This window comes from Hyphopichia burtonii (assembly GCF_001661395.1).
Source record: "Hyphopichia burtonii NRRL Y-1933 unplaced genomic scaffold HYPBUscaffold_1, whole genome shotgun sequence".
In the NCBI taxonomy this organism is placed as follows: domain Eukaryota; kingdom Fungi; phylum Ascomycota; class Pichiomycetes; order Serinales; family Debaryomycetaceae; genus Hyphopichia; species Hyphopichia burtonii.
The window spans coordinates 387834-404700 of NW_017963728.1; the positions used below are offsets into that span (position 1 = coordinate 387834).

Genomic DNA, 16867 nt, shown 5'->3' on the forward strand with positions numbered 1-16867 from the left:
TGTAAATGATATGCTTTATGATTGTTCAGTATCAATCTAGCTGTGTTCGATGATATTGATCTATATGGTGCTTTTGATTTTATTATTGACAGAATTATAGGTGACTTGGAAAGGATGGATAAGCCACCACCACTACTTGCCACTTGGCTGGCTGAAGTCCTAGATAGATACATCTATTATGTTTTGTAGGATATGACAAGTAAATGTTAACTTCCAGAAATCAACTTCAAGACCTTGAGTTTTGGTTAACTGAGGTTCGAGTGGAAAAAATTGCCTTCCATATTTTTCTGTCAGAGCCCGTACCACCGTACGAGTCACGTGAACAGGATTTTCGGAAATTGATTGCAAAAACCAAATAAGCAAGAAAACTTACAAATAAAACAATTTAGCTTTATAAAGGTATCATTATTATTGAATATGAACAGAAGAGAAACGTTAGAGAAAATAATTAGTGAAAAAAAAAAAAAAAACATTAAAATGAAGTATCCCACACGAGAAGTTTGATGAACAAAGACTAATACTGACGGACGCATTGTGGACGTTTTCAAGAAGAGATTTTCTTTCATGATTGATGAACACAATTTAGACACTAGCCAAATACTCACGAAATGTAATTGAAGAAATCGTTAAAAAAGGAAGGAAAGAAAAAATAAGGAGAAAAATAGAACGGAGAACAGAAGGAACTTCATATTTTGTTACTAACAAATTCATCCCAACTAGTTTCACAAATTTTCAAGAATTTTTCCTTTTCTTTGGAAAGACGGTCTTGAATAGGACCACGACTATTTTCTTTATCGCTGGAATTAGAAGAAGTCGAGGTATTTGCAGCAGAAGTGGCATTTACAGGAGTTGTTACAGTAGTTGAACCGGAACCAGTAGTTAAAGTAGAAGTAGCACCAGATGAAGTTTCTGGACTGTCGCCTTTCTTTTGTGCTGCAGAGTTATTGTGAGTGTTCTCCGAAGTAGATGATTTTGAATTGAAGATTCTGAAATTGAAAACACTTTCATTCATTAAATTAATCGAACCAAATATATCATCACCATCTACTAGGCTCAGACCACGAGAGTCTCTATTTTTGGAATCATCGTCATTATTATTATTCACCATACTATTATACTTTTCTTGCATTTCTCTTACTTCTTCTTCGGAAACCGGTAAACGATCATCATCATGAATATTTCTCTTCGAATGTTTAGCCAGAGCCAGTCTGGAGCTTGGACCATTTTCAAAAAAATCACGTTGTGCTGATAATGGTTGTGAATTAAGTGGAGCAGCTTTTGTATAATCACCATTATACACGTCAGTAACAGAAGACTGATTTGGCGACTTTTTAGGTGGAGTGGTATGAGGAGATTCCGAGGATCTACTTTGTTTTTCAGGAGAAGTAGTCACTGATGGTATATTTGATGGGCTTTGGTATTGAGAAGGATATGCGCCACGAGAAACTGGGCGAGGAAATGACTGCTGACTAGAAGTATAAGGAGGGGCGTACATTCGGATTCTTTTGTAAGGATGATTTTGATAAGAATACTGTGGAACTTGCATCGAAGGATTTAAATATTGATGTTGAGGAATTTGATAGTATTGGCCATAAGAAGATACCATTGGTTGAGCAAAAGATGGAGAAGGTTGAGGTTGATATGCATAAGCCACTTGTTTATACGACCGTTTCATATGTTGTTGGGGTTGTTGTTGCTGTTGTTGCTGTTGTTGTTGAGCTAACTGTTGTTGATATTGACCATATGATTGAACTTGGATTTGATAAGGGGCATGAGGGTTTTGTTGGCGTATAGGTTGAGAGTACGATTGTTGTTGTTGAACCACTTGAACTGGGTGACTCTGAAGATTTTGGGGGTTTTGAACATGAACACGTTGATGTGGAGGATGTTGTTGATGAGAAGGTACTCTTGGATTATAAGGAGGTTGATGAGTTAATGGAGCCACATAACGATGAGGAAAATGAGAATAACGAGCCGTCATTGGCATATAATGGGTTGGGGCAGCAGTAGTTGGGGTTGAGGTTAAGATTTGGTGGTTTGAATTAGATAAAGGTTGTGGTCTATTACGATTATTAACTGGCCTTATTGGAGCAGATTGGATTGAAGGTCTAACTGAACTTTTATTGGGTATGTTTAAAGGAGTAGGGATATTATTTCTTTTCAATCTTTTAGCAGAACTAGGAGTACTTAAGCGATCAAAGTCTTCATTATTATTTGAAGTTGAAACTTGGGGTTCTGAAAGATCAACATCGTTATTATTTTCTTCATGAACCAATTCTTTTTCAGAAGAAGAGTTTGCAGAATTTAAATGTCTTGCAGCAATCAAATTTTTTTGTTGTTGTTCAATTTTTTGGGAGATTTTAACGGTTGTTTTCATTTCTTCATTTAATTGGGGTAGACCTGGGCTAACAATTCTTAATGCAACGTCTGAATTTGATTTATCAGTGACCTTTAAGTTTAAAGAAGAAGGTCTATGTTTTTTAGAAGACGATTCATTTGAAGTCGCAGTAGAATTTAAAGTAGGAGAAGGGATATTCTGTAAAACACTATTAGAAGTATCATCTTCAGACGTTACGGTAACAGTTGGAGGACTTGGAGATTTCGACTTATGCTTTGAGTTTGTTATGTCAACTTTTGAAGCGTTATCATCTTTTTCATTATTCATTATACGATCTAGACTATGATTTTTCCTTTGGGATTCATCAGATGTTGAAAGGGTATTATTGAAAGGAATGGGAGAAATATTAGATGAGCAAGTTGAACTTGTTGGGAGAGATGAAACTTCCGGCATGGTAAAATCTTTATTTTCAATAAGATCAAAGGAGTCAAAAATTTTCACGATGAAAGATAAATTTAAACTTTTAAAAGAAGAAGGTGTTATTATTTTAGGTAGCTTAGACGAGCAAACTGGATCGAATCAGATAACAACCACACTCAAACACTCACACAATATATACAAAACTGGAAGCACACACACGAGTCAAATGGTTGATTAAGAAGAAAACAGGAATGTTCCAAGTAAATCCACAAATCAAAACGGTGAAACCTTCAATTTGAACCGCCAAAAGAACAAAAAGACAAAACAAAAAAAAAACAAAAAAACAAAAAGACAAAAAGACAAAAGGACACACACAAAGCTCAGATACGTAAAACGAATTCAAGTTTAAAGATGAAAAGGGTTTGGAAGCTGACGAATGATGTAATGGATCATATGACTTAAACAAGATGGATATTTCCGCTAAGTTCTTCCAACAGTGCTGAAAAGGAATTGACGTCTTCCAACAGTGCTGAAAAGGAATTGACGAGACGCGAATCAACCAATGGCAAAGATAAACCGAGCACGACGATTGCAGTGACAGGGAGGGCAGCTGGCAGAGAGTGATGCTTTGAGATATGGAGACTCCCAGGAATAAACTGCTACTTGAAGATGAAGAGACTCGAATGGGCGGTAAACGAGTGATTTTTTGTAACTAAAAACGAAGAACAAATAAAAAAAAAAAAAATTTAAAGGAAAAAAAAAAAAAAAAAAAAAAAAAAAAAAAAAAAAAAAAAAAAAAAAAAAAAAAAAAAAAAAAAAAAAAAATAAAAAAAAAAAAAAAAAAAAAAAAAAAAACTAACGGAGCACAACTGAAAAACACAAGTTGCAGACCAAAACACTTATACTGAGGAGCCTTGTACCACGGTGAAGAGAAATACCAGGGACAAGTGTAGGATTAAATATAAGTGCACCGAGGAGAACGGAACATCACAGGAACGGAAACCCAGAAAGTGTGTTAATAAGTAATTCGTAGGTGATACACTTATTGAGTTACAGATTAAAATTGATTAACGCACTGATATATGAAACAATAGCAAAACAATCAAGTGAAACATAATCAATAGCATATTGCAGGTGGTACATTAAATAGGACTCAAACGTATTCTAGGTGTTCGTACTTTCAGGTACTGTCCAGGTACCGTTCAGGTACTGTCCAGGAGGCCAGCACTGTTTGGGTGGTATTTGGCGACTAGTTGAGCAGCCGGAATAGAAGAAGAGTGTTTCACTTTGAAAGGAGCATTGGCAAGCACGTATATTGAATGCATGAAATGGCATGTACACAATACTTTTTGGGTTAATTACAAAATGCAAGCCTTGTTGTTCACAGAATCCTTCGTTGCATTCACCGACTTCCTCAGGTTTAACTACGGTATGGAACTCAGCTGGTGCCTGTCACTCCGTTTGACCTCACGGTGAGTGCAGGATGGTGAGTGGAGGGGGGCCAATGGATCATTGGTGTTGAGACCGGGTTTAAATATTGTTCGCCTATTGTCACCGACTCGGTAACATCCTTTAGATCAGAGGGATTTGGATCTCCAGGATAGACTGGCCTTTAGTCCCATCGACACGTATGGCTTAATCCTCTTACATATACGAATGGAATCTGTTCCTTCTTTCGGGTTGCCATACAGACCTGGTTTCATCGTTAATCCAACTTCCTCACTACTAAGCACTTTCCTTTCTTGTACTAAGCACTTTCCTTTCTTCATGTAAGCACTTTCCTTTCTTGTACTAAGCACTTTCCTTTCTTCATGTAAGCACTTTCCTTTCTACATGTACTAAGCACTTTCCTTTCTTCATGTACTAAGCTTTAATTTGTTCAGCTTATTACCTTATTTACCTGGGTTGTTTACTTGATATTGAGTTCTTTATTTAGCACTGCTATAAGTAGACTAAGCGTCGTGTCGTTGTGGATACAAAGTGGGAGCATCTGTGGTACGGGTGTACTGCTGGAGGTGCTACGCGCATCATTTTTCGTGCTACCACGTATTTTTCTTTTTCAGCTTTGATTCTTACTATCCCAACCATCTTTTCAAACATCAAAATGGCACCCCAAAGATCAGCCACTAGGTTGATCAAGTTCGCGATCTTTGCTGTGGTCTTGATTGTCTTTGGCTACACCTTGTCGTCTGGGTCTGGTAACTCAAAACCAACGGTTGGGGTAGTTGAAAATAGTCAACCAGTAGCTAACGTTCCAGTAAACGAAATTCCAATTGCACCAAAAGAAATTCCAGTTAAAGAAGCTCCTAACCCTATCAAGAATACTCCTGCTCAATTGAAGGACACTTCTTCCCACGGAGATCAAACACCATTAGGGTCGGATGTTCATTTAGATGAAAAAATCAAGGCCTGTTTTGTTGCTTTGGTTCGTAATGAAGAATTATCTAGTTTGGTTGATGCCATGAGACAAATCGAAGATCGTTTCAATAAAAAATATCATTATGATTATGTTTTCCTTAACGATAAAGAGTTCACTGAAGAATTTAAAGAAACAGTCCAGGCATTTGCAAGTGGTCCAGTCAAATTTGGTTTAATTCCTACTGATCACTGGTCTTATCCATCTTGGATCGATCAAGATAAAGCTGCACAGGTTCGTAAGGATATGAAGGCTCAGAATATCATCTACGGTGACTCTGTTTCTTATAGACATATGTGTAGATACGAAAGTGGATTTTTCTGGAGACATCAATTAATGGATGAATATGAATATTATTGGAGAATTGATCCTGGTACTAAAGTTTATTGTGATATCGATTATGATATTTTTAAATGGATGAAAGACAATGATAAGAAATACTCTTTCACCATTAGTTTACCCGAATATCATGCTACTATTCCAACGTTATGGGATACCACCAAACAATTCGTTAAAGAGAACCCTCAGTTCTTAAATGATAACAACTTATTAGAATGGATTAGTGACGACAAAGGCGAAACCTATAACGGTTGTCATTTCTGGTCAAATTTCGAAGTTGCAAGCTTAGATTTCTGGAGAAGTGATGCTTATAGAAAATATTTCGATCACTTAGATCAAGCCGGTGGGTTCTTTTACGAAAGATGGGGGGATGCTCCAGTGCATTCAATTGCTGCCGCTCTCTTTTTAGATAAAGAACAAATTCACTTTTTCGATGATCTTGGATACTATCATGTTCCTTTCCATAATTGTCCCTTTGATAAAAAAGTTAGACTCGAAAGAAAATGTGCATGCGATCCAAACGTCGATATGACTTTCCATGGTTATTCTTGTACCCTGAAGTATTACGATATTAAAAACATCCCTAAACCTAAAGGTTGGGAAAAACAAATCAATGCAAATGTATAGTTCATTTAAATAGTTTTAAACATTTAACTTGTTATTTGTGCTTTGTAACACTTTTTCGCAATCTACAGTATGATTTCCAATACAAAATCTATTACTCCAATAATATATAACAATGGTTATTCACACTATAACTAGTGGAAAGAACGTCAAAATAGTTATTTTTTAAAAAAAAAAAGAAAAAAGAATAACCAGTCGATTGCAAAAGAATAATCAGTCGATAAGTAACTGCCTTCTCTAATCGGCAAAGTTTTCCCATCCTTTAAGTCTTGGTACGTTGTTTATAGTATGGAATTTAGCAGTACAACTATATCCTTTCCAGGAGAAATCTTCTTGTGGGTTGCAGACACATTTTTTAGCGAGTCTAACTTCTGGATCCACTGGACAGTTATGGAAAGGAACATGGTAATAACCAACATCATTAAAAAAGTGAACGGTATCACGAGGTAAGAAAAGAGCAGCGGCAATTGAATGCACTGGAGCATCCCCCCATCTTTCATAGAAGAACCCACCGGCTTTATCTAAGTGATCGAAATATTTTCTATAAGCTTCACTTCTCCAAACATCCAAACTGGCAATTTCGAAATTCGACCAGAAATGACAACCGTTATAGGTTTCACCTTTATCATCACTAATCCATTCCATCAAGTTATTATCATTTAAGAACTGAGGATTTTCCTTAATGAATTGTTTGGTGGTATCCCATAACGTTGGAATGGTGGCCTTATATTCCGGTAAGGTAATGGTGAAAGAGTATTTCTTATTATTATCTTTCATCCATTTGAAAATATCATAATCAATATCACAATAGATCTTAATATCTGGTTCAACTCTCCAATAATATTCGTATTCATCCATCAATGGATGTCTCCAGAAAAATCCACTTTCGTATCTACACATATGTCTATAAGGAATTGAATCACCGTAGATAACCTTTTGTTCTTTCATTTGTTCACGAGCCAAAGCAGCCTTTTCCTTATCGATCCAATCAGGGAATGACCACTGTTCTTCAGGAATTAAACCATATTTGGTGGTACCACTAACAATGGCTGAAGTGGCAGCTTTGAATTCATCGGAAAATGGCTGGTCGTTGAGGAAAACCCAGTCGTAATGAAACTTACTATTGAAACGATCCTCAACTTGTCTAATTGAGCCCAATAAACTATTCAAATCAGAATTACGGGCTAAAGTAACAAAGGTAGCCTTCATTCTTTCACCGTTTGATGCAACATTCTCATTGGTCTTTGGTTTGGCAGCAGCAGGAACTGAGGCTTCGTTAGCTGGGACAGCCGCTTTATCAACGTTCCCTGCTGCTTTATCTACGTTAGCAGCAGTTTGAGCAGTAGAAGGTCCAGTACTAAAACTAGATCCGGTAGAAAGAATATAACCACAAGCCAACAACCCTAAGGCAAAAATGGCAAACCTAACCAAACGTGCTGTTGATCTGTTGGTAGCCATCCTGGATAGTACTAAATAATGATCAAACTAATAGCAGAAGGTGTAATAAAAAACAAAGTAATCAGGTTTTCCAAAGTGAAATAGTGTCCTCTAAGGAACTAACCAAAGAAAAAAAATATTAATCAAAAGAAAAAAAAAAAAAAAAAAAAAAATGCACGAAAAATGGAAAAGAAAAGAGACAATACGCCAGGGACAAACAACAGACAAACAACAACCAAGAGACAAAAATAGACAGACCATTTACCCACTGAAAGAACACGAGCCGGCTTTCAGTTCGATCCTCCAGAACTCACCTCTGCTGGTAGAAGGTCTGAGATAACAAGACGACGCCTGGAGTAAGGACACGCGTCAGGAACTAAGAAAATCTGCTAAAAAAAATACTGGAGGAGGATTGCAGATTTCTCTTACAAAGACTACATTTTACTAATTGGGAAGAAGCCTTGCCAAATTTAAAATCAAGGTTTATTATAATTAAGTAGATTAGGTGTAGTGTTCCCATTCAGCAGGTTTTTTCATATTCATGACGTCGTAGTAGCGTTTACCACAAGAATAGCCTCTGAAGGTGAAGTCAGTATCGGGGTTGCAGTGACATTTATGGTCGTATCTGAATTGGGCATTGAGAGGACATTGAGTATAAACCCCATGGTTGTAACCAACGTCTTCGAAATAGTGGATTTGATCACGGTTTAAGAAGAGGGCAGCCGCCAAAGAATGGACTGGAGCGTCCCCCCATCTTTCGTAGAAAAACCCCCCGGTTTTATCCAAGTAATCAAAGTATTCTCTGTACTGTTTTGATCTCCAGAAATTTAAATTACCAACTTCAAAGTTTGACCAAAAATGACATAAGTTATAAGTTTCACCACGGTCATTACTGATGAAATCTAACAAGTTGTTTTCTGCAATGTAATCGGGGTGTAGTTTGAGAAAATCTTTAGTATGCTTCCATAAAGTTGGAATTGTAGCTTCAAATTCGTAAATTGAAATGGTGAAACCATACAGTTTGTTATTATCTTGCATGAATTTGAACAAGTCATAATCCAAGTCACAATGAATTTGAATACCTGGTTCCACTCTCCAATACCAATCGTATTCATCTAATAAAGGATTTTGCCAGAAAAATCCACTTTCAAATCTACACATATGTCTGTAAGATTCGGAATCTCCATAGATTATTCTTTGCGCCTTCATATTCTCTCTGGATTCAGCAGCTTTGTTCTGATCAATGAAATCGGGATATGACCAGTGTTCTTTGGGAATTAAGCCATATTTGGTTTTACCACTGACTATAGCAGTGGTTAAATCTTTAAATTCTTGAGTAAATGGTTCATCATTTAAGAAAACCCAATCGTAATTGAATTTTCTATTAAAACGATCCTCAACTCTACGAATCGACTTGATTAATTCATACAATTCACTATTACGAGCTAAGGTAACAAAAGTTGCCTTTACTCGTTCACCAGTTGCAACTTCGTTATTTGCCAGTTGTTTCCCCGGTTTCTCTGCTTGCTCTGCTTTAACTGCTGACTGGTCCTCCGCTTTTTCTGGACTCTTACTTTCTTCTTTAGGTTGACTAATTTGTTGATTTCCAACCAACTCCTCTTTAGCCGCATCCTTAATCGACTCCTGAACCTTATTTTCACTCGCTACTTTCACTCCTTGTATCTTGGATACATCAAAATTCTCAATTATCTGATTGGTTTGAGTATCAACATAAACAACCGCTTGATCTGTCAAAGTTCCTGGAGAAGAGTTGGTTACAAAATGAACAAATCCAAAAAAGACTAAAATTGCAATGACAATCGCCACAACTTGTTTCTGGTGTGGTCTAGGCATGTTCACCCTATGAATAAATGCAATGGTTAAGGAAGATAGAACATGAAAAGAAGAAGAAGAAGAAGAAGAAGAAGAAGATTCGAATCAAATTTTAAAAATGCTTAAACTTGAAATCGGAAAGGACAATGAAAAATAATAGAAATAATAAAAAAAAAAAAAAATATTGAGAAGAAAACACAGTGACAAAACGAAAAAAAGCGGCCAAAGAACAACGCCAAATGCTGTGTAGTTGCCCACTGTTCAATTTCTTATTATAACTCGTTCAAATAAACAAATATACAGAAATAGTAACAGCCTCGATGTGCGCTGCAAAACGGTCGAGAGTTTAACAGCACAAGAAGTACTTTGAATATGTTGTCAAGTAAACGAACGGCTCTTATTGAAGATGATTCTTTGAACCACCTCCATGAATTTGGCTCTCGGTCCTTGTCTAGATAATCTAAGGAACCGGAACAGGGCTCCACTAGTTTTACACCAGAAACGTCAGATCTGGCATCCAAGACTACTCCTGTTGATATGATAAGTAGTGGACCGCCACGCGATCCCATGCTTCCGTACTTGACTTCGAGTTCAGCAGAGTCGTCGACCCTAGATCTATTGGCTCCGCTGGACGGACGGTCACAAGATGAACTTGAAGATTCCGATACGCAAGAGGAACTGGTTCTTGGTGAACCCATAGAGAGTGAATGCTGCCAATTGGAGCTCGAAGAAGACGTTAGGTTGGTTATTGAAGAGCTCATAGCGAAAGAATATTTCGAGCCGCAAGTGCAAGAAGAGATAAGGTTGGATGTTGCAAAGTTCAGATCGAACTTCGAAGAGATTAGAACTAATATCATAAATATTGGCCTGGGTCTTGAAAAGATCATTTCAAATAGTGACCTGGTCGAAGCATATTGCAAACTTATTAAAGCGACTTCGGATGTCGTTACCACTGATGAACACACTGAGGAGAGGCAACCGTGTATGGACGTTATTAAGGGGCTCCTTGAAAGTGTCTTATCGATAGTATATGAAATATCGAATATCGAAAAGGGTAACTTATTGAATATTGACAAGATCCTTTCATATGGTTATTTCACGTGGGAAGTCGAAGAAAGAATTGGATCGAATATTGAACATTTTAGACTATTTCATGAAGATTTGAGACCGACAATCGAAGCAAATATCCGATCGATTGTTGAAAAAATCAGCTCAAATGAATATAACATATCGGAAATCCAATGGAATATCACCGTGAATATCGACGGAATCATGTTAATTAATCAAGAGTCCTGCGCAACTTTTGATTTCAGGTCTATGGGTTTCGGGGATATCATAGAGCAATCTATGTATAAGAAACCGGATATCGAAGATATTAAGGATAGTCTTGATCACCTCAGAGCGACTGGTTATCTGATCAGACACTTGTTTGAAGCTACTAAAACGAGTTTGGCAACAACAGGAAGAAAGGACAATATTGAAAGAAGTAGAGAAGATATAAGATCGAATTTTGAAAAGTTCACATTGGCTTTACCTCAAACATTGGATTCCGAAGATTCTATCATATCGGATATTGAACATAGTCTTTCAAATGGTGATTTCATATGGCAAACGAAAGAAGCTGTTAGATCGGCAATTGACAAGATTCGATTCATTAATGAAAATCTCAGACCGAATCTTGAAGACGATCTTTTTGACATTCTTGAAAAAATCGACTTAAATGGATGTGTCACATCGGATATCGAAGAAGATATTAGATACAATATGGTCAAAATCTCATTAAGTAAGGTAAGCTTTGCCTCAGATTCCGAATTTATGGGTGTCGAAGATTTCATGGACGATGGTGAAAGTATAAATTCGAATAGTGAAGTTGAAACGAATACTGAGGAAAATTACAGAAAGAATAGCAATATAGGAAATACCGGAGATGACATTAGCTCAAATAGCGAACATGAAACGAATACCCAAGACAATATCAAGCCAAGCAATGAAGACCTTAGGTCAAATAGTGGTGATAAAATGAATGACAATAAAAGAAGTAGAGAAGATATTAAAACGATTGCCAAAGACAATATCAGATCAAATAATGCAGACATCATACCAAATAGTGAAGGTAACACAAATACTGGAAACAATATCAAATCAAGTAATGAATGCATCAGATCAGGTACTGAAGATAAAACGAATACTAAAGACAATAAAACAAATAGAGAATATATTAGACCAAAGAGTGAAGACATTAGATCAAAGAGTGAAGATACTCTAATGAATAGCGAAGAATATATCAGATCAAATATTGAAAATATCAGATCGACCCTTGGAGAACTTAGAACAAATATCGAAGAAAACATTAGACCGAATATGGAAAAAATTAAAACGAATATCAAAAGAAATTCTGCATCTTTGGATAACAAAACTTCACTACAAAGCTTTCAAGTCAATTCCCAAGGAGATGTTGAAACCTCCCACAGTCCGTCGACTGATACAATAAACAATTTCGAAATCTCAAAAGAAACTGCATCCACTACCCTTCCTGCTTCTGCTGATTTTACTGAGTCTCCAAACTTATCGTCTAATTCGAAAAATCGTACTGTCCTAAAGCTTATCACCCCAGATGCTCCATTAGATACTACATCATCTGACTTTAGACCTGTTTATCGACCGCCCAAGTCAGGAAAATTTAAGCTTCTTTGCCAAAAGTTCTTCTGGATAGGAATCTTAAGTGAAAAGGGGGACCCTCAATTATTCCACAATTTAGTTATTAGGGCCTTAGTCCACCTTTATACTTCGAAAGAAGATCCTCCTCGTGATATGCTAGCACCGATGGCCGTCAAACCCGAAATGTGGAAAGACTATGAATTTGAAAGATGTCTATTCCATATTTTTGAAGTTGAAAAACGTACCTCTAAACGGCAAGATCTTATAAATTATCTTAAAAAGGTTCCTTATCAGTTAAGGGCACTTTATGTGATTTACACCTACGAGGGACAAAACTCTAATATTCTTTTTCGGGTTCCAGAATATCATTGGATACCTCCGACTATCGATCAAACTAGAGAATTGGTAAGTCTCCAATTAGATAAATATGTCCTTCAAAAGAGTGACCTAACTATTCAGAAGATTGATTTGCTAATGAATTCCCTTGAGAAAAATATTGACGAAATTGAATTGGGAGACCATAGGATTAAGCTTAAACCAATATTTGAAGATATTGGGAAAAAAATTAAAACCATAAGGGAGGAAATACCCTTGCTCTTTGCCTTTGTCAATTCTTGGGTTTCCTCTAAAATCGAATATATTGATACTATCAAATGTTTTCGAATAGCGACAAACATTAATGTGTCTCCTTCTCTTATCAGGAAACACCAAAAATACTCAATTGAAAGGCACAAGCTAGAAAGTTACCATGACTTGATTAGGAACACCACTATTCCGGCTTCCCTACCTCCTATCCCAAATGTTCATCTCATTCTCAATGATGTTTCAGGAAGTGTGGTTCTCTTTAAGTTTAGAGCCAAAGCCAACAACTATTCCCATTTACTTGGGTTATTCTCAAAGCATCTTGCCAATATGAGTGTGAAACCTCACTTTGAAATATTTGACGACAACGTATTTGATTCTAGTATTGTGGTTTTCGGGACTGAATATGAGTTCAAGGGGATAATTCTGCTCAATTCTTCTCAAACTCCGATACCTTATTTGGGAAAGAAGAATGAATCAACTGAGCTCCAGATAATTTCACCAATTATCTACTGTTCCAGTTGTTCCACTCAAAACCATTCTAGATTTTCCTGTCCCAAGTTACCATGTGTATTTTGCAAAAGTCGAGAGCATATTGGTCAAGATTGTAAACTTAAACCGCCTCCCAAAGCAAAGAAGGACAAAAGACCATCAACTACAGCCTAAGAAGGAAGTACAAGGGCTAGTAGAGAGTTAGTTGATTATTACTAAAACTTTTCTCCCTTCTTCTCTTGTCTGATTCTTGATCTTCTTGTTCGAAAGTAATTATTATGCTAATTTAGTAAAATCTTTCAATTACCACTACAACACGTACAATTTAATGGGAACTTATTCTTTATGGTGCCTCCTCGCTCACTGCCTATTGGAGCCTATTATTCGAGAGATCATGTTTTCGACTGTCTCCAGAGACCCTGATTTTGTTACTTTTCCAAAAGAATTTCTTACGAAAGTTATTTTATGTAAAGTAAGAGGAAATGATGTTTGATTGAGTGTGAACAAATATCGTCACGAACGCTTTAGCTCTGTTTAGAAAAAGTGTTATATAAAACCAATACACAGAGATATTATGCGTCAATACGGTTTAAGATGGAGTAAAAGTAGTTTGTAGAATGATACAAATAGCGAACAGCGGCTATCTTCTGTGTATTACGAATAAACGTAACAAACATCCCATTGAAAATTCAGTCATTCAATTGGCACGAACGTCTTAGATCAACTCGCTTGGTAGATAACTCTTTTATGCTGAGTCTTTTTTCAATGGAATTATTAATGCTTATGATTTCACTGAATTTAAGATTCATCTTGGTAGAGTTGTTGAGATTTAGGTTATTCATAATGAGGTAAATGTCGTCACTGTTTGTAATACTCAAAAGCAAATTTTCAAAAATTTTGAAAATAGAAAGTGTCAAGCTAATTAACTTTATTTCTATATGTTGACTGATCAACAAATTTTCAAAGACTTTGAACCAAATTTCTAGAGTGAGGAAGTTTTCAGTAAATAGTGATAACCACCAATTCAAAGTGATAAATTCGATTTGGATTTTAAGTGAATTTAAATGATTATATAATTTAGGCATGACTTTTGGGAAGAAGGAATCTATCATTATTTTTTGGTCCATTCTTATATATTCTAATGATTCATTATCAAAATAGTTGATAATTTTATTGCTGGGTGTGATATATTGAGGAAGCAGTTCATTTAATGCAACAAATAACCAAAACACCTCTTCTTCTTTATGATTCAATCCTAATAATAAATTACCAACTATCTTATTCATTCCTTGACAGTATCCAATTTCGGGTTTGTAATTAGCAAAAGCATATAAAATTCTTTGTAGTTTATAAAAATTTCTTCCTGGTTGAGAATTGAGTAAGTCATTGAAATGAATATTCGAAGGTAATGTACGATGCAAGTCTAGATTTATTTGATTCATGTTATTGGTGGGTTCGTTATTCAAGCTATACTTAACTAATCTTTGGTATTCTCCAGGGATTTTATGATTAGTTGCTCCCAGTAATTCCATCCAGAGGTTATTACGGTATTTATTGGGAATCCCCAGTTCAACTAACTTTATTAGATTATCATACATTTTGTTATGCTCTTCTCCTTCAGTCTCCTGTGCTTTGTTGTATTTAATTAAATTTAACCCCTTCATACCAAAAACTTCATCATTGTTTAGTACCTTACCTCCTTTCTTTTTCTTATAATATGCCTTTAATACTTCCTTGATAAATACGTCCCATTTTTGGCTCATTTGATTTTTCTCATCATCATGTAGTCTTCCCAATTCTTTCAATCTATTAATTGGAATATTCAGTTTACTCTTTTCATCTAAACTAAGTTCACTTTTTTTGGTATCTTTCTCTTTCTTAATCTTAAACAATAAGTCCTCTGGATCATTGAAAAATCCATATTTATCGGTGTTTAGTTCTTTTTTCAACTTATCTTCTTCTTCGGTCTTGGGGTCGAAGTTTATATCATGTAACTCTACTGGTGCCGGAGGATCACCAGGATTCTCGAATTCAACTGGTTTGGGTTCACGACTTATGGATTTCCCTGACCCTATTGTATTTTGAATCAAGTTTGGAGTAGACCTACTCTTGTTAAACCATTGACCTAACCATCCGTTTGCTTTTTCTTCAACTGATTGAGAATCAGCCGGTTTGTCGGTTCCTGAGTCCAATAAATTATCTTCAATTGCATCCTCAATCAAGTCACCTAGGACTTTATCAATGTTGTGATCAAACTTTAAGTTATTAAGTTTCCTATCAATCTCTAGGCTTGATAGGTTCCCATATTCATTACATATTTTTAATAATTCTTGCTCTCGTAAAAATTTCTCCTTCCTTAGAATTATTAATTCGGTCTCTTTACTCGTGAGATCCTGCGATAATTGTCTAATCAACAGGATGGGATCGTCATTGAACTTTAAATGTATCAATTTCTTAATGTGTTTATCATTCAATTCGTGTAAATTTCCTCCCAATATATAACCATCACTCATATATGACGATGCTGATGAAGTGCTAGGAACGGAATTGGATAATCCTAATAAACTATTAGAAATCCCTGGTTCATCTGGGAATAAAGTCTTTTGTGGTTTCCCCATATGTACCCCTATAGAATACGTTTATCTGTATTCTGTTGATAACTCTTATACCTTGGAGAATGTAGTTATTCAGGGTCAGGGGAATCACTTCTTCAATTGATAGCGCTCGATTTCGTGATTCAAACTTTCGTGTCACGCATCAGATTCGAACTGCCGCACCGCAACACCCAAAGTACGATGGCAGCCTTCATAATGATTAATTAAATCATATTATGAGTTACATAGCTATATCGTTACGACTCTCTTGGCCGTAGTCCAATATGGAATGTTGATGGTATTTTAAAGACAAAAAAAAAATGGTAAAATCTCTTTGTAAAGCGTGTCATCTTTATGCAAGGACAATGCTAATCTTCTCTGTATTGTTAAAATTGACGAATGTACTATCCGAAGATAGTACGAAATTTCTTATTTGGTGGTTTACTATGAGGTGCCTATTTTCATCGGCATTTTCTCAAGCATTTTTCATCAAATTTATACATACATTTATAATGTTTTAACCAACTACAACAACGACCACTACATCTTTTTGAGACACAAGATTCAAACTTACGTGAATAAGTTATATGGCCAAACAATAATCACTCCTTTGACCATTAAAACGGTTCCGTGGTATGCTCTTCTCTTGGGTTTCCACGTCACCTACCGAATTTATTTTCAAAACCCCATTATCACCTCCCCAGACTTCACTAAGGCAGAACAACAATATGTCAAGGCCTGGGGAACACTCATCAAGCCACACCTCAAAGATAACTTCAACCTTCTACCTCCAACTGAATAAAGTTGGGAAGAATACAACGCACTCATGACGCAACCATTGCCAGATACGGCTTTTGCAAATCTTCCTACGATTAAACCGGATTTCTTTCAAAAGACCAGCTATAAGCACCAAATCACCAAATATCAAGACAACGACGCGGAACTTGGGTCTAAACAGCTCACAGCTCTTGCCTCTTGCTCGGCAGACAAATGGAAAAAATTTTGGAAACATATCAAGACCTTCTATTTCTCTCTCGACGTCAACACTGATCACATCCATATCTTCAACCTAGGTCTTAAACTATGGACATTTGTGAACAAGCCCCAATGTCTGTTTTGCGGTCGCCAGGTAGA

At 36.2% G+C, this 16867-nt stretch overlaps 6 protein-coding genes across 6 annotated transcripts; 2 read left to right on the forward strand and 4 right to left on the reverse strand.

Moving 5' to 3' along the window:
• Positions 1–685: 685 nt before the first annotated feature.
• HYPBUDRAFT_102629 (uncharacterized protein) lies at positions 686–2665 on the reverse strand (the record flags this gene model as incomplete). Its single annotated transcript, XM_020218211.1, has 4 exons — positions 686–765; positions 916–1327; positions 1394–1696; positions 2078–2665. The coding sequence occupies 4 exons, from the start codon at positions 2663–2665 to the stop codon at positions 686–688; spliced, it is 1383 nt and encodes a 460-aa protein (XP_020078500.1).
• A 2197-nt stretch (positions 2666–4862) lies between these two features.
• On the forward strand, positions 4863–6140 carry HYPBUDRAFT_101972 (glycosyltransferase family 15 protein; the record flags this gene model as incomplete). Its single annotated transcript, XM_020218167.1, has 1 exon — positions 4863–6140. One exon carries the CDS (start codon positions 4863–4865, stop codon positions 6138–6140), a length of 1278 nt encoding a protein of 425 aa, XP_020078501.1.
• A 76-nt stretch (positions 6141–6216) lies between these two features.
• Positions 6217–7680, reverse strand: HYPBUDRAFT_159340 (glycosyltransferase family 15 protein). Its single transcript, XM_020222436.1, has one exon. It carries the CDS (start codon positions 7593–7595, stop codon positions 6375–6377), a length of 1221 nt encoding a protein of 406 aa, XP_020078502.1. The 5' UTR covers positions 7596–7680; the 3' UTR covers positions 6217–6374.
• Positions 7681–8075: 395 nt separating this feature from the next.
• Positions 8076–9428, reverse strand: MNT2 (alpha-1,2-mannosyltransferase KRE2; the record flags this gene model as incomplete). Its single annotated transcript, XM_020218316.1, has 1 exon — positions 8076–9428. The coding sequence occupies one exon, from the start codon at positions 9426–9428 to the stop codon at positions 8076–8078; it is 1353 nt and encodes a 450-aa protein (XP_020078503.1).
• Positions 9429–9611: 183 nt separating this feature from the next.
• On the forward strand, positions 9612–13571 carry HYPBUDRAFT_170802 (uncharacterized protein). The gene has a single exon (XM_020222844.1). It carries the CDS (start codon positions 9945–9947, stop codon positions 13311–13313), a length of 3369 nt encoding a protein of 1122 aa, XP_020078504.1. The 5' UTR covers positions 9612–9944; the 3' UTR covers positions 13314–13571.
• Positions 13572–13828: 257 nt separating this feature from the next.
• HYPBUDRAFT_101385 (uncharacterized protein) lies at positions 13829–15652 on the reverse strand (the record flags this gene model as incomplete). Its single annotated transcript, XM_020218119.1, has 1 exon — positions 13829–15652. One exon carries the CDS (start codon positions 15650–15652, stop codon positions 13829–13831), a length of 1824 nt encoding a protein of 607 aa, XP_020078505.1.
• Between the last annotated feature and the right edge of the window lie 1215 nt (positions 15653–16867).